General features: G+C 37.0%; 1 protein-coding gene, 1 long non-coding RNA gene and 1 pseudogene across 2 annotated transcripts; all 3 read right to left on the reverse strand.

Moving 5' to 3' along the window:
* The window catches only part of LOC106333048, a 10450-nt pseudogene extending 6942 nt beyond the window's left edge, over positions 1-3508 (reverse strand).
* Positions 3509-15352: 11844 nt separating this feature from the next.
* LOC106333043 (probable LRR receptor-like serine/threonine-protein kinase At3g47570) lies at positions 15353-18876 on the reverse strand. The gene is made up of 2 exons (XM_013771526.1): positions 16180-18876; positions 15353-15939 (listed from the first exon to the last, which is right to left on the reverse strand). Exons 1-2 carry the CDS (start codon positions 18839-18841, stop codon positions 15578-15580), a joined length of 3024 nt encoding a protein of 1007 aa, XP_013626980.1. The 5' UTR covers positions 18842-18876; the 3' UTR covers positions 15353-15577.
* A 493-nt stretch (positions 18877-19369) lies between these two features.
* On the reverse strand, positions 19370-20325 carry LOC106333055. The gene is made up of 3 exons (XR_001268270.1): positions 19894-20325; positions 19725-19787; positions 19370-19648 (listed from the first exon to the last, which is right to left on the reverse strand). It is a non-coding gene; the product is annotated as an uncharacterized LOC106333055 (long non-coding RNA).
* Positions 20326-21901: the final 1576 nt, after the last annotated feature.

Here is a 21901-nt window from a genome sequence, read left to right on the forward strand (position 1 = left end):
AAACTTGTTTATCAATCGATTTATGCAAAAAAGGAAAATTAGGGTTTTCAGTAATTTAACAATTTTAAGATCAATTTCGATTCTAAACAGTTCTATTTACTCAAACAATCATCAAAGATAATTCAAGGTTTTAATCTAGCAACCCAAACCTCAGATACGTCAAAATCAATCAATCAAAACAGTCGGATCAATTTAGGTTTTTGATATTTCATATTTTCAAAACATCATAAAGGAAACGGATCATATAATATAGATTTAGGGTTTCAATACCTTTACTGATCAATCAATGTTCTAGCAACCCTAACAGCCATTGATCTATCAACTTAACAAGAAAACAATCTAACCAAAAATTAGTTCCATATGTTAGGGTTTCTATTATCCTAGATTAGGGTTCTTCAAATTTTAATGGTTCAGAATCAATCAACCAAATTCAGTGTAGGTTCTTTTAAGTTTCGAGTTTTACCTTTAGAAACTTATGGAGTGTAGATTTGGACCACCAAAGAGAGAAGGAGGCCGCGAGCTGATCGTTCTTCGAGTCGCGTCGCGGCCGGGCTGCTTGCTTTGTCGGATCACGAACAGGGAAGAAGGAGAACGTCTGGTTTACTTGATCACGTCTAGAAAGAGCTAATGTAGCAGAGCGTGACGGCGCGTCAGTGATCGGATCGACAAGCGGTTTGCAGCGTCTGATTCGTCTCGGCGAGAGCTTCAATTTGATATATTGCTCGTCGTCTGGGTCCTCACGGTTTGGAAGAACGATCTCTTTGAAATTCCGCTGGAATTAGGGTTTTGTGATATTCGGCTGAGTTTAAGGAATTTCGTGGGGGCTTAGGGTTAGAGGCTATCTTGCTGATAACGTGTTATAAAAGAGATGTTATGTAAGCTTATTATTACTCATGACCAGGTCTATATTTATACAAGTATTAGACCGTCTTATTTAGACCGTCATAAGAGAAAAGGAAATCATATGCCTAATAGAAATAGAAAATAGTACTTATCCTAAATACATATGGAAAAGGATAAAAATCAAATATTGATTAATGTAAACTCTCATTCACCTAAGTCATTAGCGAATGGGCCGGATGGATAGCTGATGCATCGGACGGTTTGGACCTGATATAGGTCGATGAGCACTTGGTTTATAACACCAAACGTTTATTGGGGGCTATTATCTTTCACATTGACTCATTCAAATACAGAAGACATTTCGAAAATCAGACAAGGTCAAGACTAAAAAAGATAAGCAATTCTGAAATATCTGAAGCTAATAAGAGTACCCAAAAGAAGTGGTGGTGAGTAGTCGTTAGATTTACCGCCCCACACGGCGGGACTATTATATAAATTTTGTTTTTATTGAATTAGTAATAAGCTTATTTAGATAATGTAATTTTATAATTCTTGATAGTGTATCAATAATATTTTCTTAAAAATTGTAAGAAAAGCACTATATGTATATATAATAACAATTTGTCCCATAATGATAACAAATTCCTTTCACTCTTTTAGAAAAAAGGAAAAATTGTAAAATCCTAATCCAAACAAATATTGTAACGGATAAAGTTATTGTCAAATGAGTAATTCACTTTTCAGAATCAGTTCTCAATTTCTCATGTTTCACAGAGAATTTTCTAGGGCTGGGCAAAAAATCCGAATCCGAAGAACCGAACCGAACCCGATCCGAAAAAGTAGTACCGAATCCGAACCGAAATTGATTAAATATCCGAACGGGTTCAAAATTTTGGTATCCAGAGAACCGAAACCGAACCCGACCCGAACCGAAGTATTTCGGGTACCCGAATGTATCCGAAATAGATTTATATATCTAAATATATTAATTATTTTTAGATTCAATGTATATTAAAAACATTCAAAATATATAAGATACTTTTAAGTTGTCTAAAATACTTGAAAATATATACAAATATTCAAAAGTAAATTTCTAAAATAGTATAAAATATACTCAAAACACCAAAAATAGTTGAAATGTCTACTGATTGTCTATCAAAATATTCAAACAAACCAATTTATATGTTAAGTTTAGGTACTCTGACATATGTTATTCAAGTTTATATGTTATATAGTATTTTATTTACAGATTTTGAGAAATTGAAACTATATATTGAATTTTAAAATTTTAAAAATCATTTAAATGGGTTATCCGAACCCGAACCGAACCCGCAAAGATCCGAACCGAACCCGAACAAAAATTTAGAAATACCCGAATGGAGCTAAAATCTTTAACCCCGAAAACCCGAAAACCGAATAAACCCGAACCGAACCCGAATGGGTACCCGAACGCCCACCCCTAGAATTTTCTGCCGAGGTGCTAAAACTTAAAACCTAATAAAATGTAAGAGAATTTTTTTGTTTTCTTATTATCTTTTTGCTATTCGTATATGGATATTAGAAAGTAAATCCTTGATTTAAATAACAAACCTCTATGATTTTGTTCCCAATGTGAACATGACATATAGGAAATCTTCTTCGAAAAAATTCAGGAGAAAGTCTGAAAGACCTAAACACATTTCCATCACTAATATTAGAAACACGTATTTTGAAATCAGATTATGATATGATAGCTCAAGAGGTGACTCAGAGCAAGCTATCTAAGTTCCGCAAGATTGAGTATATCGAAATCTTTGGTGTCTGATTCAAAATAAGATTGTGTACACAGCCTCCCAGAAAGTAAACATTAACCGGGGCTTCTACTTATGGTGGTAAAGAGCTCGCGGCTGTGAGTTCCGTCACCTGAGTTCGAAATCCGACCACTGGGACAGCCGAACAGGGATGGATCTAGAAAATAACTTAATGTGGGGCACAACATATAAATTTATATTGTATTAAATATAATTTAACAAATTAAATTAAACTATAGTTTTTACAAGACACTAGCCATTAATTTTTCTCAAATTGAATAAAATATTTTTTGCATTTTTTAATGTTAAATTTATTCAAACAAAATATTTTTTTACAATGAGTGAAACTTTAAAGCTGATTGTTTGGTACTTAATCACAACATACTACTATGGAAATTTTAAATATTCATTGTCAATAATATCATAAAATTATATATATGCACGTAGTAATTTCATTATAAAAATTTATTCCTTTTAGTTTTTATTTTTGTCTTAAGTATCAAAAATAAACTTAATAAAAGTAATTGCTAAAACTAAATTTTAATAAATTATGAGTTATTATTTTGAAAAATAATATTAAAAAGTGATTGAAATACAATAAGTTGGCTATCATTTATTAAAAATACTTTCAATCAAAGATGCCTTAATTATTATTTGAGTTTAATTTAGTTTTTTCATCAAAATTTTAAAGTATTTATGAAAATAATCATATTTTAAAGATAAATTTTAAAAGTAACAACACATTTAAATTTATCATATTAAAAGAGGAAATAAAACAGTTATAGATGGTAGCAAAATCAAAAGAAGATGTGTAGAAAACCTGAAAGAAGAAAAATGCAACACTTCGGGTTGGGTGGGGCACACATTAGCCTTTATTACCGAATCACCTACACAATTTTCTTTGTACATTTGGTTTCATAAGAAATATATATAGGATAGTATGCGGCACGTGCCACATCCAGTTCCTCTGTGGGTCCGGCCCTGCACTGGGAGATTTACATGTGGACCCTCCAGTGCCCGACCGAAAACCGTTCACAGTGAGCCATATGGTAACGCTCTGGCAGTGTTCTTGCTCGCTTCAGTGTCTAGTTTGGACCACCTCGGTGGGGCCAGGACTCTCGGTTATCAAAAAAAAAAGAGGGTAAACATCATAACTACGTAGATTAGGGCAAGTGAGAACAAGTATCAAAAACTGCAAAAAAGAGGTTAAAGGAATTAGAGATTTTATTCTTAGGTTCTATCGGAAAATAAAGCTTCACCATTTAATCTTTAAGGCCATCAAAATAACTGAAATAACTTTCTCTTTTGCTTATTTCTTCGAAGTCTCCCCAGGGGCAGATCTACAGTGTTAGGTACGGGGGCACGTGTCCCCGACTACTTTCTATATTTATTTAGTTATCTCTCTGGACATTGAACTTTGGTAGAACAATTGGAAAAGATGCCTCTCTTGAATCTATCCCTTGCAGAGTTCCAAGCTCCATCTTGCATATTTTTTTTTTGGCTGTATAATTAATGTGTGGTCTGACACGTTACTGTACCTTTCTTTAGCTATTATAGCAGCATTTTTCTACATTTTGTTTTATTGCTAATACTACACTTTTTGTATTGTTAGCATATTTTTTTTATTTGTTTTTCATTGTTTCTATTACATTTTCATGTTTAGATTTCAATTTGTTTTGAAACACATTTCAAGGTTTTAATAGTAGATATTCACAATTGTTAGTAAATGAACAATGCTAGTCAATATATAAATAATAAATAATCCGTTTTAATAGTAGACATTCACAATTGTTAGTAAATGAACAATGCTAGTCAATATATAAATAATAAATAATGCATCATTTCAATTTAGTTTTTAGAGTTTAGTTCTCTGGGGTATAATGACCAATTATATGTACGACATTGACATAATGTTATATATATACGATAAAATTTGAAGACCCGCTTTTCTATATATTTTTAAATTAATTGTAACGTGTTGTAACTAATAACATATTTTAATTATATATAAATTTAAAAATTAAAACGAGTTGAATATAAATAGTGCTATTGTTGTTTTCAAAGTTTAAAGTTGTTTATCTTTTATTATTAACAGTTTAAAATATTTAATATTTAATATTTTTTTATTAATCTAATATTAATATTAATTATGTGCCCCCGTCAAATAATTAGTCAGCGTCCGCCACTGCGTCTACCACATTTTTACATTCAGAACATAACAAAGAAAGAATACTTGCAAAAAAAGTTTGGCCTCCCTTTGTCCTGGGGTGCAATTTTGTCGTAGCGGATTTAGAACCTTCAATCCCCAAACAAAAGATCACAACATTTCAAAATCTCAGTTCCGTTAAAGATTATTCTCAACAAACACAGAAAAGGTGAGAAACATATGCAACAAACATGAGAAAATCATTGAATAATCTCTTAGCCTTGTTGGAAATCTATGGTATAGTCGAAGACATTCTTCTCCTTTGGGAGAAATTTGATGTTGTTGTTTTTGCTTGGATTCCTCCTATGAGAAACTGTGAAGCAGATTTGATTGCAAAACAGGCGTTGGCCTCGTTTGAATAAGAGGTGGTTGTGGCTGATTTAATGTCCCCACCAAACTAGTATTAATGAATGGAATTTCGTTTGTGACAAAAAAAAAAAAAACTCTTAGCCTTGTTCAGTTTCCACATCGTCTCATAGCAAAACGCTTCTAGAAGCTCAATAAACTTCGTGAAACTCTAATGTTATCAGCTCTTAACATGCTTCACAGCATTTCTAGTTTTTCCTCTCCTAGTCTTCTTAAATAATGCACGAAAAACAGAATTGAACCACTGGTTCTTGTTCTAGGAACTTATGATTAATTGAATTTTCTGATCACAGTAGAGTACCTTAATATAAACAGTAAATGTTTAGTCCGATCAGTGAAGTTTTAGTCTGTATTTACTTTTGGGACTTCAGATTGTTGTGAACAACATCCAAAACTTGGATGGTTTCGTATGTCTCTTTGTTTCATTACGGAGAAATTGATGTAACTGATAAAGTTCAGTCCTAAGTGACACTCCTAACACCAACTTTATAGCAACTTTGAATTCCACTTGTTTAAAGCATTTGGATCATTGTGTAAGTCTAAAATTCTGTTCCAGCTATGAGTTTCTTGGTGTTTTTTTGAGATTTAATCTTCTTCAAAACTATTCCCTTCGATACGATCATAAATTCGATTAAAGCGTATGAGAACAGAGAGATTGAGGATGTTCCTTACAGTTTTTGCTCACATTGATTTTAAAAACCTCAATCATTAATAGAAATTTTGTGATGTAATGAACTTTTTGGATGGTTTTGGGCGATATCCTCAGGGATAGTTTACTATTACTGCACAATGATTCTAAAAGTTGATGAAGAAGATATAGGAGGCTATGCAGCTTTACTCCAACGACTCTCTTCTCATCACTTACTCTCTTCTTGGTAACTTTGTTTCTCTTTGCTTCAACAGTTGTACTGAAGGTTTAACAGAATCTATTTCGTGTGTTACATGGATGAAGGAATCTTGTCTATATAGCTTGGCACACTTCTGAAATAGCTGAGCAAACATTCTTTTTGCTCAGCAGCAAAATGCTAGTTCTCTGTTTCCTCGTACGCCCGGAATGAATCTCTGTTTTTTTTTGTGTACTGTCTGAAGTAATAGGTTAGATAGAGACAAAACATTTAATTACCTCCGGGGATCGCTAGCTACAAAACAGAAGACGCTCTTTAGTCTGTAGCAGAAGATGGCATTAAACGCTAATTAGTAAATCGGACTTAATGATCCGAGTCCGAGAGGTTATGTTATTAATGTAATCTCATATCAAAAAAGAAAGAATAGCTTGGAATGTCTTGCTCTGATGGAGGCTCTTCGTCAGCCGCTGCCTAAACCCATACAAGGTGTTGCTCGCTTTCTCTAAGCCATTCGTAGGTGCTCCTCCTCGCAGTCTTTTGCCGTATGATAGTTTTAAGTATGATTCTTTCAGCCAGTTGGGATCAACTTTAATGTTTCTTAAAAATAAAAGTTAGTACACAATATATGATATTTTCAATTAGATAGCTTGGAGATCAAACATAATGTAATCACCTAATCAATCACGTTCTCTTAGAATCATGTCATAACGTTAATCATGTTAAGAATAGATCATATGGTGGTATGTTCTTTCTTTATGTGGGCACCATAACTACAATTAAGAGATTCAATCTGTATGAAATGTATGATCAAACAAAACCTTCTCAATGGAATCAAGATCAACGATAAGCGCTGTTCCTGTTTAGAGCTCTCCTCCATCAATGACTTGCAAAACGTTAGTAACTTGTGGGTCAAGAAAGTGAATATAATTATAAAACTAAAAAGGAAGAAGAATATAAGAGCCTCTTCTCCCAACAATAACTGTCGGGAAACGTCCAGAGCTCTGTCGATCAAGTCCTTCTACAACTATCAATGCACCTCTTGGCTTCGCACTAGTTTCTCAAGAAAGGTTACTTACGAGTCTCCATGATCTGAAGTGATGAACACCTGCGGGTGGATATAGTTCAAGGATCGTGGTGGGAATGCTAAAGCTCTTGAAAGTTGAAATTTGTAGAAACTAGTAAACAAGTACTAGTTATCAAATTGCTAAAGCAATGTCTTACGGATAGAAATTCCCAATTCCAAGTATCAAATTGCTAACACGACATTCATCTTTTGCCTCCTAATAACGTAGCATTATGTTCACAACATTCAAAGCATATTATACAGATATATTCTACATCCACAGGTTTTAAGGTCGTAGAGGGGCAAGAATAGATACAAGACACGCTTCTAGTCTGGCTTAAAAGAACCTCTCCTTGATTGAAATTAATTCTTTAACAACCTCACTCATTCCCAAGCGGTTTGCTGGAGACTCTTCAGAACACCCAAGTCCCAATTCCAAAACCTTTGTCAAGCACTCAGCAACAGGGAAGCCAATTCTAAGGCCGTCGTGAAGAACCGATTCGTCTGCCACATCCAAAACTTGCTCTGGCAATGAAGACCTGATGCAGCTACGGAGGGTAAAGTCTCCTCCAAACATCTCATCGGTTGGTCGTTTCCCACTGAACATTTCTAAAATAAGAATCCCAAAGCTATATGCATCACCATGTACTGATATTTCCCCTCCCATTGCATATTCTGCACCATAAGTCATACCAAACAAGTTTGGGGCAAGAAATATACTCTCTCCATTCCCAAATGAAGAATTTTCAAAAGTATTTACGTATATTAAGAATATAATAAATGTTTACAGTTAAAATGATTATTTACTTTTACTATACATTTTCCAATAACTATCAACGTACCTATATAGAAAAATTGTCTTTGTTGAATAAGAAAAGAAAAATATATAAAAAATCTTACTTTTGAGAATGAAAAGAGTATTAGCTTTCTTCATTCAGACATTATATGTCTGATAGGTTTACCTGGTGCTGCATAGCCGATGCTTCCTCTGACTCCAGCCGAGCTAAGTTGGTTACTGAAGGTTTCCTGGTCGAATTTGAGAAGGATCCGAGCAAGACCAAAGTCGCTAACATGGGCGGTTAGATCATCGTCTAGAAGAACATTGCTTGGTTTCAGATCACAATGAGCAATAGTTTCATGGCAACTAACGTGAAGATACTCCAAAAAACAGAAGCCACATCTATCTCTATGTTAATCCTTTCCAGAAGTGTCAATGTTCTTGAGGGCCTAGAAATCTTTTCCATTTCCTTTGGGTGCAGCCACATATCCAAGCTTCCATTTGGCATGTACTCATAAATTAGAGCTCTGAACTCATTTCCTTGGAAATCAATACTCGAACAAGCTGTCAACAGTTTCACAAGATTACGATGTCTTATGTTTTTCAGGGATTCAGATTCTACCATAAAGCTCCTCATTGCTCCACGTCTCTGTATATTTAGAACTTTCACTGCAACAACCTTGTTCTCAGCAGGCAGAAAGGCTTTAAACACGGTACCAAAACTGCCTGACCCGATCAAGTTACTCGAAGAGAAGCCATCTGTTGCATTTCGAAGATCTACATAACTTATCATTTCATGAAAAAACCCCAAGATGGAAGGAGTTGCTTCATTGTTCTGTTTCTTGTTTCTGATTTTTAACCAATAAAGAGAAATTGAAGCTATAAACAAAAGCAAAAGAAAAAATATGCCTATGCTTACCCCAATCACAAGTTTCTTTCTTGAATTTCCTGCTGGTTGCGTAGAACATGGCTGTAGTCGCAGTTCCAAGACGCCTCCACAAGGGTTTTGGTTTCCAAATACAGAGACAATAGTAAAATTTTTGAACTTTCCTTCTGTTGGCACATTTCTTTCGAAGTTGTTAAAGGATAGATTGAGATACTCCAACAAGCTAAAGTTTGTGAGGTATTCAGGGATTCGTCCAGAGAGATTGTTGCTTGAGAAATCAACCTCCTTAATACCCACCAACCCACTTATATCTGGAATGATTCCATCAAAAGAATTTCTTTGCAGATGAAGTTCTTCCAATGAGAGACACTTTCCCAAAGTCTCTGGAGTTTCCCTGACAGCTTATTATGAGCGACAGATAACGTACCAAGATTTTCAAGTCGTCCAACATCTCCTGGTAGAGAGCCGGTCAATAAATTATTTGACATGTTTAAAGAAACAAGGGTTGAAATTTGCAAAATCTCCTTAGGAATAATACCATTGAACTTATTATTCTCGATAGATAAATCTAGCAAATAGCTACATTTACCAAGACTTGGAGGGATAATTCCTTCAAAATTATTGTTGGACAATTGGAGTGTTTCTAACCGAGTGATGTTGCCTAAAGAATATGGTATCTCTCCTGACATTCTATTTGTATGGACACCAAATCCCACCATTCCCGAAATTTTCCCAAAAGAGGCTGGGATTGGTCCTTTCAATAGATTCTGGGACAACCAAAATGCTTGTAGGCCTATGAGATTCCCAATGTCATGAGGAATGCTTCCCGATATGAAATTATTTCGAAGAAGTAAGATGTTGAAGTTCATTGACAAATTGGCAATGGAGGCAGGCAACTCACCCCCAAGCCTATTGAATGCCACATCTACTACTTGCAGTTGGGTGGAGTTAGTCAAATCAACAAGAAATTCAAGATCTCCAGCTGAAAAGTTTCCCAAAGAATTGTGATTAAGAGATAGTACTTGCAGATCTTGTTGTTTTGCAAAGTTTGGAGGAATACTTCCTGTCAGACTGTTAAGCTCCAAAACTTGAAGAGTTGAAATATTTGCAAGGGTTGATGGAATGGTTCCTGTGAGAGAATTATTTCCGATATACAATCCTCGAAGGCTTGGTAGCAAATTACCAAAATGAGACCTCAGGTTCCCAGTGAAACTGTTACCAAACATGCTCAAATACTGAAGTGAGGACAAATTGTAAATTGCAGGAGGAAAAACACCAGAGAAATGGTTTGTATATAATGCAAAAACCACCATTTGTGTCAATCTAGCTATAGCATCAGGAATTTCTCCTTCCAGATTATTTTCTAGAAAGGAAAGTTCTCTGAGGGATGTCAAGTTTCCTAGAGATACAGGGAGTTTTCCTTTCAGGTTGTTTTTACCAAGGTCTAAATTAACAAGCTTCGTCAATGATCCTAGTTCTGAAGGAAGACCTTGTCCAAGATGATTTGAAAATAAAGAAAGGTCCAACAATCTAGAACAGTTGAAAAGACTAGATAGAATCCCTCCATCGAGGAAATTATATGACATAAACAGGTGCTGAAGTCTAAATAAATTTCCCAGCTCTTGAGGGATGGTTTCACCAAAAGAGTTACCAGTGAAATTAAATGATTGGAGAAACGAAAGATTACCAATAGAGGGCGATATTGTTGTATTTAGAACATGAAACTAAGAGAAGAAGATGAGCTGAATAGTTTTCTTATTTGATAAATGAAGAATTACATAAGCTTAAATAGAAACTGAAGACAACAAACTAGCGTAAAAGTCTCAACGCCTAACTACTCTGATCCTAATAATTAGGATGACTTATTCAGCAAGAAACAACTAAAAACGAAAACAAACTTATCCCTCAAGTCTCGGAACTACTCAACGACCAAGTCATATGCTTCAATCCCCCCCTTAAACTGCAAACACTCTGTTTCAGTTTACTTCTTCCTTTGGACCAACACCTAACATCTTCCTTAACTTCTCGAACACGTCCAACTTCACCGGCTTTGTCATGATATCTGATATCTGTTCTTGCGTGGAACAATAGTCCAAATTGATCACACCTTCACTGACAAGTTCACGCAAGAAATGATACCTTACGCTGATATGCTTGCTTTTCCCATGTAGCACTGGATTCCTTGAAAGCTTGATTGCAGAGCTGTTGTCACAGAACATAGTTATACCTTCTTCTTGATCTAATCCAATTTCACTGAGAACATTCTTCAACCAAACAGCTTGACACGCCCCATAAGCTGCAGATACATACTCTGCTTCAGTAGTGGAGAGTGTGACAATGGGCTGCTTCTTTGATGCCCACGAGACAGCTCCACCACTCCACATGAAAGTATACCCTGAAGTACTTTTTCTATCGTCCTCATCACCCGCATAGTCGCTATCCACATAGCCAACTAGACTCGCATCCCCACCTCTTTTGTACTGAATACCATACTCTCGAGTTCCTTGGACATACCTCAAGATCCTTTTTGCTGCAGACAGGTGTGATTCTCCAGGTTTCTCCATATACCTGCTCACTAGGTTGACGGAGTAGATGAGATCTGGCCTTGTAGCAGTTAAGTATCTGAGACTTCCCACCAGTTGCTTGAACGAAGTAGGATCGATGCTGGTTCTATCTCCATCTTTGGTTAGTTTGTTACCAGGAACCATTGGGTTTCTCACCGCATTGCACTCCTCCATACCGAACTTCTTCAGTATGTCCTCTGCATACTTCTTTTGACTAATGAAAATGCCATGATCATCTTGAATAACTTCCACTCCGAGAAAGTATTTCATCTGTCCAAGATCAGTCATGGCAAATTCGTTTTCCATGGAGGCTTTAAACCTTTTGAGAAGCTCACCCGAGTTACTTGTATATATCAAATCATCAACATAAAGACTGATGATAAGAATACCTTCCTTCTCAGTCTCTTAATACCCACCAACCCACTTATATCTGGAATGACTCCATCAAATGAATTTCCTTGCAGATGGAGTTCTTCCAATGAGAGACACTTTCCCAAAGTCTCTGGAGTTTCCCTGACAGCTTATTATGAGCGACAGATAACGTACCAAGATTTTCAAGTCGTCCAACATCTCCTGGTAGAGAGCCTGTCAATAAATTATTTGACATGTTTACAGAAACAAGGGTTGAGATTTGCAAAATCTCCGTAGGAGTAATACCATTGAACTTATTATTCTCGATAGATAAATCTAGCAAATAGCTACATTTACCAAGACTTGGAGGAATAATTCCTTCAAAATTATTGTTGAACAACTGGAGTGTTTCTAACCGTGTGATGTTGCCTAAAGAATATGGTATCTCTCCTGACATTCTATTTGTATGGACACCAAATCCCACCATTCCCGAAATTTTCCCAAAAGAGGCTGGGATTGGTCCTTTCAATAGATTCTGGGACAACCAAAATGCTTGTAGGCCTATGAGATTCCCAATGTCATGAGGAATGCTTCCAGATATGAAATTATTTCGAAGAAGTAAGATGTTGAAGTTCATTGACAAATTGGCAATGGAGGCAGGCAACTCACCCCCAAGCCTATTGAATGCCACATCTACTACTTGCAGTTGGGTGGAGTTAGTCAAATCAACAAGAAATTCAAGATCTCCAGCTGAAAAGTTTCCCAAAGAATTGTGATTAAGAGATAGTACTTGCAGATCTTGTTGTTTTGCAAAGTTTGGAGGAATACTTCCTGTCAGACTGTTAAGCTCCAAAACTTGAAGAGTTGAAATATTTGCAAGGGTTGATGGAATGGTTCCTGTGAGAGAATTATTTCCGATATACAATCCTCGAAGGCTTGGTAGCAAATTACCAAAATGAGACCTCAGGTTCCCAGTGAAACTGTTACCAAACATGCTCAAATACTGAAGTGAGGACAAATTGTAAATTGCAGGAGGAAAAACACCAGAGAAATGGTTTGTATATAATGCAAAAACCACCATTTGTGTCAATCTAGCTATAGCATCAGGAATTTCTCCTTCCAGATTATTTTCTAGAAAGGAAAGTTCTCTGAGGGATGTCAAGTTTCCTAGAGATACAGGGAGTTTTCCTTTCAGGTTGTTTTTACCAAGGTCTAAATTAACAAGCTTCGTCAATGATCCTAGTTCTGAAGGAAGACCTTGTCCAAGATGATTTGAAAATAAAGAAAGGTCCAACAATCTAGAACAGTTGAAAAGACTAGATAGAATCCCTCCATCGAGGAAATTATATGACATAAACAGGTGCTGAAGTCTAAATAAATTTCCCAGCTCTTGAGGGATGGTTTCACCAAAAGAGTTACCAGTGAAATTAAATGATTGGAGAAACGAAAGATTACCAATAGAGGGCGATATTGTTGTATTTAGAACATGAAACTAAGAGAAGAAGATGAGCTGAATAGTTTTCTTATTTGATAAATGAAGAATTACATAAGCTTAAATAGAAACTGAAGACAACAAACTAGCGTAAAAGTCTCAACGCCTAACTACTCTGATCCTAATAATTAGGATGACTTATTCAGCAAGAAACAACTAAAAACGAAAACAAACTTATCCCTCAAGTCTCGGAACTACTCAACGACCAAGTCATATGCTTCAGATATCACTCCACCCAATTTGAACCCTCCGAAGTCTAAACCAGCAACTCTATTGTGTTTGCCGCCACATGTAACCCCCGTCCATTTGCAGAGAGGGAAGGAGTTATTCCATGAAGACAACAGAACTTTTTTCTCCTCAGAAACTTGAGACTTGAACTTGAGTAAAGCTTGCTTATCAGTTTCATGGCTATTCCCTAATGCTTCAAGTAACATGAGAACACTGAAATAAAGTAAAAGAAAGAGTTTCATGCTTCTCTTATTTTGCAGGCAATGAGTACAAAGAGATGAGCAAAATGTGTAATGAATATCTTCCAAACGTTTATTGGGGGCTATTATCTTATTTCAGTATCACCTTTAAGGCTGCTCAAGTTACATTGTCTCTCCCCTCTTAAATTTCACATTGATCCATTTAAATAACAGAAGACTTTTCAAGAATCAAGTAAGGTCAAGACTAAATTGACGAGCAGTTCTGAAAATTTCTGAGGGTAATACGAGCAATTAATACCCAAGAAAAGTGGTGAGTAGTCGGTAGAGGAAAAGTCTTTTTGAATTTTATTTCGCTTGATTTCGGTTATTACGGTTTGCGAAAATATGTAATGAAAAATTAAAATTAAAAAGTAGAAGTAAATGTTGTTGAAGATTGGTGGAGCACATGTTCCATGTTGGACGGTGAAGCTGACGGTGGCCGTAATTGTAGATGAGTTTTGTCAACTCTTGTAGGCATCTACCAACCTTCATAATCTCGGTGACTGATTCTCAAAGATAATCTGATTTTTGTCTAGTCAATTATTGTCTAATAACTACAATGGCCTTCAACCCAAAATGAAGAGGCAATTGATTTTTTCTAATCGGATAACACATAGAATAAAAAAAAGAGAAGTCCATTGCTTAAAACACTTGTAGCCAAACCAGTAACTACCAAACGAAAGCTTGAGCCTTCCTGTTAGAAGCTACGACGCTAAAGAAAAACTTTCGCAAACCGTAATAACAACCAGCTATCGGAATAAATGTGAAAAACTAGTCTATAGCTTGGCACACTTCTAAAAAAAGCTGAGCAAACATTCTTTTTGCTCAGCAGCAATATGCTAGTTCTCCGTTATCTCGAACGAATCTCTGTTTTGTTGTCAACTGTCTGAAGAAATAGGTTACATGAGAGCAAATGGTTTTATAGTTACAAATGTTGAATGTTACACATTTGAGAAGCTTCCTAAAAACTTCCTCAAAACTTATGTTTTTCTTTGGTCAGAACTATGTAAACTTGGAAATTCGATCTCTCCTTGGCCGTGAAACAAGGTATATCCTGCCGTATACCCATTTTATACCCAACCCTGATGCAGACTTCTAAAGCAGAAGCACAAAACCAAAACCATCATTTGTTGTTGAGATAATGGGATATAGTTCTTTTTTTACTTCTTCTTTGGTACGGAACTCCAAGGTGCATTCACAGAGAATGGACCTTCTGGTGGAGGCTGGTGCGGTGAAACCAACTCCATGGCCTCGAGTTCTGGACCTTCTGGTGGAGATCCTAACAGAGAAAGGAGCTCCGGTTCGATTGATCAACCTGGAAAGCTCAACGATCGAAGAAGAGCCAATGGGTGTGCAGGTTCCCGCCATGAAAACAGAGTATCTAAGATCTTCTTCACTCGCCGGAGATGAAGGAGAAGGAGGTGCGAGAAACGGTGACCACACGAAACGATTAGGCGCGTGCACGCAGCGTGCGTTTGATTAATATATGCGTCGTTCCTGTTTTGAGTTTCTCCTCCAGCAATGACTTTCAAAACGTTAGTGACTTGTGGGTCAAGCAAATGAAAATAATTAGAAAACTAAAAAGGAAGAAACCTCCAGACCTCAGTCCGATGCCCTGAACCCTTCAAGAAGAGTGTAGCTTTGCGAAGTGATGAACGCTTGAGGGCGTGCGGGTGGAGACAGTTCAAGGATCGTGGTGGCAATTATAAACTAGTAATCATGTATTAGATATCAAATTGCTAAAGCAAATGTTTTACCAACATATATTCCAAAATTACAAATTTCAAATTGCAAACACAACATTCATATTTTATCTGCTAATCACGTAGCATTATGTTCCCAACATTCAACGCATACTATAAAGAAATATTATACATCAACAAGTCTTCGAGTTTTGTAGAGGAGCAAGCATACGGGACAGACACTTCAATGTCTAGCTCCTCTTCTGGCTTCGAAGAACCTCTCCTTGATTGAGATCAATTCTTTTACAACCTCACTCATTCCCAACCGGTTTGCTGGAGACTCTTCAGAACACCCAAGTCCCACTTCTAAAACCTTTGTCAAACAGTCAGCAGCAGGGAAGCCAACTCTAAGGCCGTTGTGAAGAAACAACTCGTCTGCCACATCCAAAACTTGCTCTGGCAATGCAGACTTGATGCAGCTATAGAGGGTAAAGTCTCCTCCGAACATCTCATCAGTTGGTCTTTTTCCACTGAACATTTCAAAAATGAGAATCCCAAAGCTATATGCATCACCATGTACTGATATTTCTCCTCCCATTGCATATTCTGCACCATAAGTCATATCAAATAAGAATTAATTTTCTATAGTATTTTAAGAATATAATGAATGTTTATAATTAAACTGATTATTTACTTTTACTATGAAATTTCCAATAACTATAAACGTACTTTAAAGATATAGAAAATTTATCTTTGTTGAATAAGGAAAATAAATAGAAAATCTTACTTTTGAGAAGGAAAAGAGTATTAGTTCTTTTTTAAACATTATATGTGTGATAGGTTTACCTGGTGCCGCATAGCCGATGCTTCCTCTGACTCCAGCCGAGCTAAGTTGGTTAATGAAGGTTTCCTGGTCGAATTTGAGGAGGATCCGAGCAAGACCAAAGTCGCTAACATGGGCGGTTAGATCATCGTCTAGAAGAACGTTGCTTGGTTTAAGATCGCAATGAGCAATAGCTTCATGGCAACTTACGTGAAGATACTCCAAAACAGAAGCCACGTCTATCGCTATGTTAATCCTTTCCAAAAGTGTCAATGTTCTTGAGGGCCTAGAAATCTCTTCCGTTTCCTTTGGGTGCAGCCACATATCCAAGCTTCCATTTGGCATGTACTCATAGATTAGAGCTCTGAATTCATTTCCTTGGAAATCAATAGTCGAACAAGCTGTCAACAGTTTCACAAGATTACGATGTCTAATGTCTTTCAAAGATTCACATTCTGCCATAAAGCTCTTCATTGCTCCTTGTCTCTGCATGTTTAGAACTTTCACAGCAACAACCTTGTTCTCAGCAGGGAGAAAAGCTTTAAACACGGTACCAAAGCTGCCTGACCCGATCAAATTACTCGAAGAGAAGCCATCTGATGCATTTCGAAGATCTCCATAACTTATCATTTCATGAAAAACTCCCAAGGTGGCAGGAGTTGCTTCATTGGTATTTTTCTTCTTTCTGTTTTTAAGCCAACAAAGAGAAACTAAAGATACGAACAAAAGCAAAAGAAAAGATATGCCTATGCTTACCCCAATCACAACTTTCTTTCTTGAATTTCCTGGTGGTTGCGTAAAACATGGCTTTAGTCGCAGTTCCAAGATGCCTCCACAAAGATTTTTGTTTCCAAAAACAGAAACTATAGTAGCAGTTTTGAACTTCCCATACATAGGCACATTTCCCTCGAAGTTGTTGAAGGATAGATTGAGATACTCCAACAAGCTAAAGTTTACAAGATATTCAGGGATTCTTCCGGAGAGATTGTTGCTTGAGAAATCAGCCTCCTTAATACTCGCCAACCCACTTATATCTGGAATGATTCCATCAAAAGAATTTCCTTGAAGATCAAGTTTTTCCATCGAGAGACACTTTCCTAAAGTCTTTGGGAGTTTCCCTGATAGCTTATTATGAGCAACAGATAAATTACCAAGATTTTCAAGTTGTCCAACATCTTCTGGTAGAGAACCCGTCAATAAATTATTTGACATGCGTAGGGAAACAAGGGTTGAAATTTTCATAATCTCGTGAGGTATAATACCATTCAACTTATTATTCTCGATATGTAAATTTAGCAAATAGCTACATTTACCAAGACTTGGAGGAATGATTCCTTCAAAACCATTGTTGTACAAATAGAGTCTTTCTAACCGAGTGATGTTGCCTAAAGAATACGGTATCTCTCCTGACATTCTATTTGTATGGACACTTAATCCCATCAATCCTGAAAGTTTCCCTAAAGAGGCTGGGATTGGTCCTGTCAATAGATTTCCGGACAACACTAATGCTTGTAGGCCTATGAGATTCCCGATGCCGTGCGGAATGCTTCCAGATATGAAATTATCTCGAAGAGATAACATGGTGAGGTTCATTGACAGATTGGCGATGGAGACAGGCAAGTCCCCTCCAAGCTTATTGAATGACACATCTAAGATTTGCAGTCCGGTACAGTTGGTCAAAGTAATAAGAAATTCAAGATCTCCCGCTGAAAAACCTCCCAAAGAATTGTCACTAAGGGATAGCGTTTGCAAATATTGTAGTTTTGCAAAGTACGAGGGAATTCTTCCTGTCAGACTATTAAACTCCATGACCAAATACTGAAGAGTTGAAATATTTGCTAGTGTTAAGGGAATGGCTCCTGTGAAAGAATTACTTCCGATAGAAAATTCTCGAAGGTTTGGTAGCAAGTTACCAAAATCAGGCCTCAAGTTCCCGGAAAAATCATTACCATACATGCCCAAAGACTGAAGTGAGGACAAGTTGTAAATTGCAGGAGGAAAAACACCAGAGAAATGGTTGTTGTGTAATACAAAAAACACCATTTGAGTCAACCTAGCGATGGTATCAGGAATTTCTCCTTCCAGATTATTATCTGTAAGGGAAATTTTTCTGAGTGATGTTAAGTTTCCTAGAGATACAGGGAGTTTTCTTTTCAGGTGGTTTTGACCAAGTTCTAATGTAACAAGCTTACTCAATGATCCTAGTTCTGAAGGAAGACCTTGTCCAAGATGATTCGAAAATAAAGCAAGGTTCAACAATCTAGAACAGTTGAAGAGACTAGCTGGAATCCCTCCTCCCAGAAAATTGAAACTCATATCCAAGTACTGAAGTCTAAACAAGTTTCCCAGCTCTTGAGGGATGGTTCCACCAAAAGAGTTATAAGTGAAATTAATTGATATGAGAAACGATAGATTACCAATAGAGGGCGATATCACTCGACCCAATTGGAATCCTCCAAGTTCCAAACCAGTAACTCTCTCGTTTTTGCGGCCGCATGTAACCCCCGTCCATTTGCAGAGAGGGGAGGAGTTGTTCCATGAAGACAACAAAACTTTTTTCTCCTCAGAAACTTGATACTTGAACTTGAGTAATGCTTGCTTATCAGTTTCATGGCTATTCCCGAATGCTTCAAGTAACATGAGAGCATTGAAAGAAAGGAAAAGAAAGAGTTTCATGTTTCTCATATTTTGGAGGAAATGAGTACAAAGAGATGAGCAAAATGAATGATGAATATCTTTCAAACATTTATTATTGGGCTAGTATCTTTCACACTGATCCATTCAAAAACAGAAGACTTTTCAGATAAGGTCAAAAATAAAAAGACAAGCGATTCTGAAATATCTGAAGGGAAAAGGAGCAAGTATAGTACCCAAGAGAAGTGGTGTAGTCGTTAGTGGAAAAGTCACTTTGGATTTATTTCGCTTGATTTCGTTTATTACGGTTTGCAATATGTAATGAAAAAGATAAATTTGATTTTTTTTTGACAACAATTGATAAATTTGATTTTGAATATAAATAGAAGTAAATGTATATTTCAATCTTATCAAACGTATATCTAAGAAAATTATTAACAGAAACTTTTTTTTTATTCTACATGATCATATGAGACGGCTAGATTTAGTAAATCTACTAGCATTTTTTAGCAAGAAATAACACGAGTCTGAAGAAATAGGTTACAAAGAGGAAATGTTTCTATAGAGTTACACCTTTATGAATCTTTTGAATGTTACAAAAGCTTTCTAGTTTCTAAGATCCCTTTTCTAATGAATACACAATTGAGAAGCGTCCCCACAACTTGGAATGCCGATCTCTCCTTGTATATCCCGCCGTATACCCAATTTCTACCCAATCGTGACGCAGATTTCTGAAGCAGAAAGACAAAACCAAACCATCGTTTGTTGTTAAGAAAGCTACAAGATGCATTCACAGACATGACAGTCGGCTCTGTGAGCTAATCAGTTTGATAGATCAGATCTCACAAACGCAAAAACCTACAAAAAAAAAACTCATCAAAACTCAAAACCAGAGGATTTTTAGAAGCATAACTAGTTGTGATCATTCTCTTACCTAAACTCTGCCAAACATGTCATCAGCTATCAAAGGCTTTCCATTGTAATAAGCACCCCTCGACTAAATCGTTATTTCCAAATCGCAAAAGAAAAAAAATGAATGAATTCCCCATTCTAACTTCAAGAAAAAAAAAAAAAAAAAAAAACAGAGTTGCGGCTAGGCATACTTGAAGATAAAGAGCTTCAAGAGGAGGCTAGTGCAGTGAAACCACCTTCATAGCCTCGGGTCTTGGACCTTCTGGTACAGATCCAGAAAGGAACTCCTGCTCGGTTGATCAACCTGGAAAGCTCAACGATCGAAGAAGAGCCAAAGGGGGTGCAAGTTGATAGACCCTAGGAAACGCTACTCGACCGGTAAGGGTGATATGAACTCCGAAAGGAGAACTGGTGGGATGAATGACGACACAAGGGGCTGCGGAATGACCCAATGATACTGTCTAAGTGTCTTTCAACGCCTGATATGACTCACAGGTCCGTTGGAGAGGCGATCTCGATCTGTTGCCGGATGTGACGCACCGGTCCAACAAGAAAGAGGTGTTTGTTTGGAGCTAACCACACCAAAGAAACTTATAGAAATGTTCTAACAAAGAACAAAGAGAGTAAAAACTCAAAAGAATGAAAGCAAAACGAAATTATCTTATTCAGATCTGATGGTTACATTATATAGAAGTTCTAGTCAAAAGACTTAAAGAAAAATGTGGGAAATCTAAACATAGAAAATGATAAAATTGACCAGATCTGGTCAAGCACGAAAATTAACATTGACTGCAAGTGAACCCTTCAAATTCCACTGTCCAGATTCAATGAACCTTCAGCATGTCCCGCGGACAGGGCCAGTACGCGATCAGGACAGTCCAAACTTGCCGGAAATGAAGTTGCACGGCCTAACTTGAAATCCATTCGATCAAATTGAAATCTGCCTCGACCATTCTTCTTAGAATGCAAAACAGGTCGGGAAAGCCGAGATTCAGTTCGGAAGATTCGATCATCTGGTCGTGGATAATACTGAAGTTCCAATCTGGTTGTACGGGCGGTTCGTGCGGTACTGTCCAGAAATGAATAGCGATGACCTATCTCAAGATTGGTGTGTCCGAATGTGTTTCCGTCTCGACTGTTCTTCATGAAATGGGAAACAGGACGGTGAATACCAAATTCAGTACGGTGAAATCGGTCATCTGGCCATGGTTCCAGCCAAAGCTCCCATCCGGATGCATGTGGGACAGTCCAGTACAGTGTCCGGTCAGTCTGGTCAGTATGGTGAAAAACATGAACCTCAGTTGAAATCTTCAGAACGTTCTGATCTCCATACGGGTTCGGCTCCATGTACTGATCCGTGGACCGCAGTCTATTATTCCCTCCTTCTTCAAAAGGATTTGTCCTCAAATCCAATATACATATATCAAAAAGAGATAAATCAGATACAAAGGAATTAAAATTCAAGGGAAATTCAGTAAATGAATAGAATGGACAGAAACTTCCTTGGAGTTTTGAAGTCATTTTTATCAAGGAATTCCAAGTACTTTGGCGTCCATTGGTGCTTGCTCTCCTTAGAAACTTTGGTTCATGGAGGATCGGTTTTCGCTCAGGCCGATTCTTTCTGGGGCATGAATATCCTTTAGAAATCTGGTACTCGCGGATAGACGGACTGAAGAACCTCTGGTTTGGAAAATTCATAACTTCTTCATCCGTGAAGCTTTTCATGCTATTCCAAGCCTCAGTGAATCCTTGATGACTTGGCGTTCGAGTAAAATTAGAGTCAAGACAAAAGACCTTCGGACTGTTGAGATATCCTTCTTGGACTGAACCTCTGTCGCTGGCACCAAGGTAGCCGGTTTGAACAACAAAGCTTCTCCAAATCTGAGGTTGTTGGGCACGGCCAATGCTTTCATTCAGAGGCTGAACCTGTCTTTCCTGGATACTCAAAACAAACACTAAAAGACCAGGATCAAATGTGCAAGAGATATACTTGTTGAAATCAAACATCAAAATATCTTTTCCAAGAACAAGCAGCACACATCTAAGCCTTTCAAGGTGCTCAACAAAATAGACATTACAGACCAAAATTTTTTCAAGACATGCAACAATATTAGACATTTTCAGAACGTGCATATCCGGCTCAACATCTGAACACACAAGCTTAAGTTCAGATTTGGAATCAAATATCAAAGATTCAAG

This window comes from Brassica oleracea, chromosome C3, assembly GCF_000695525.1.
Source record: "Brassica oleracea var. oleracea cultivar TO1000 chromosome C3, BOL, whole genome shotgun sequence".
NCBI classification, from domain to species: domain Eukaryota; kingdom Viridiplantae; phylum Streptophyta; class Magnoliopsida; order Brassicales; family Brassicaceae; genus Brassica; species Brassica oleracea.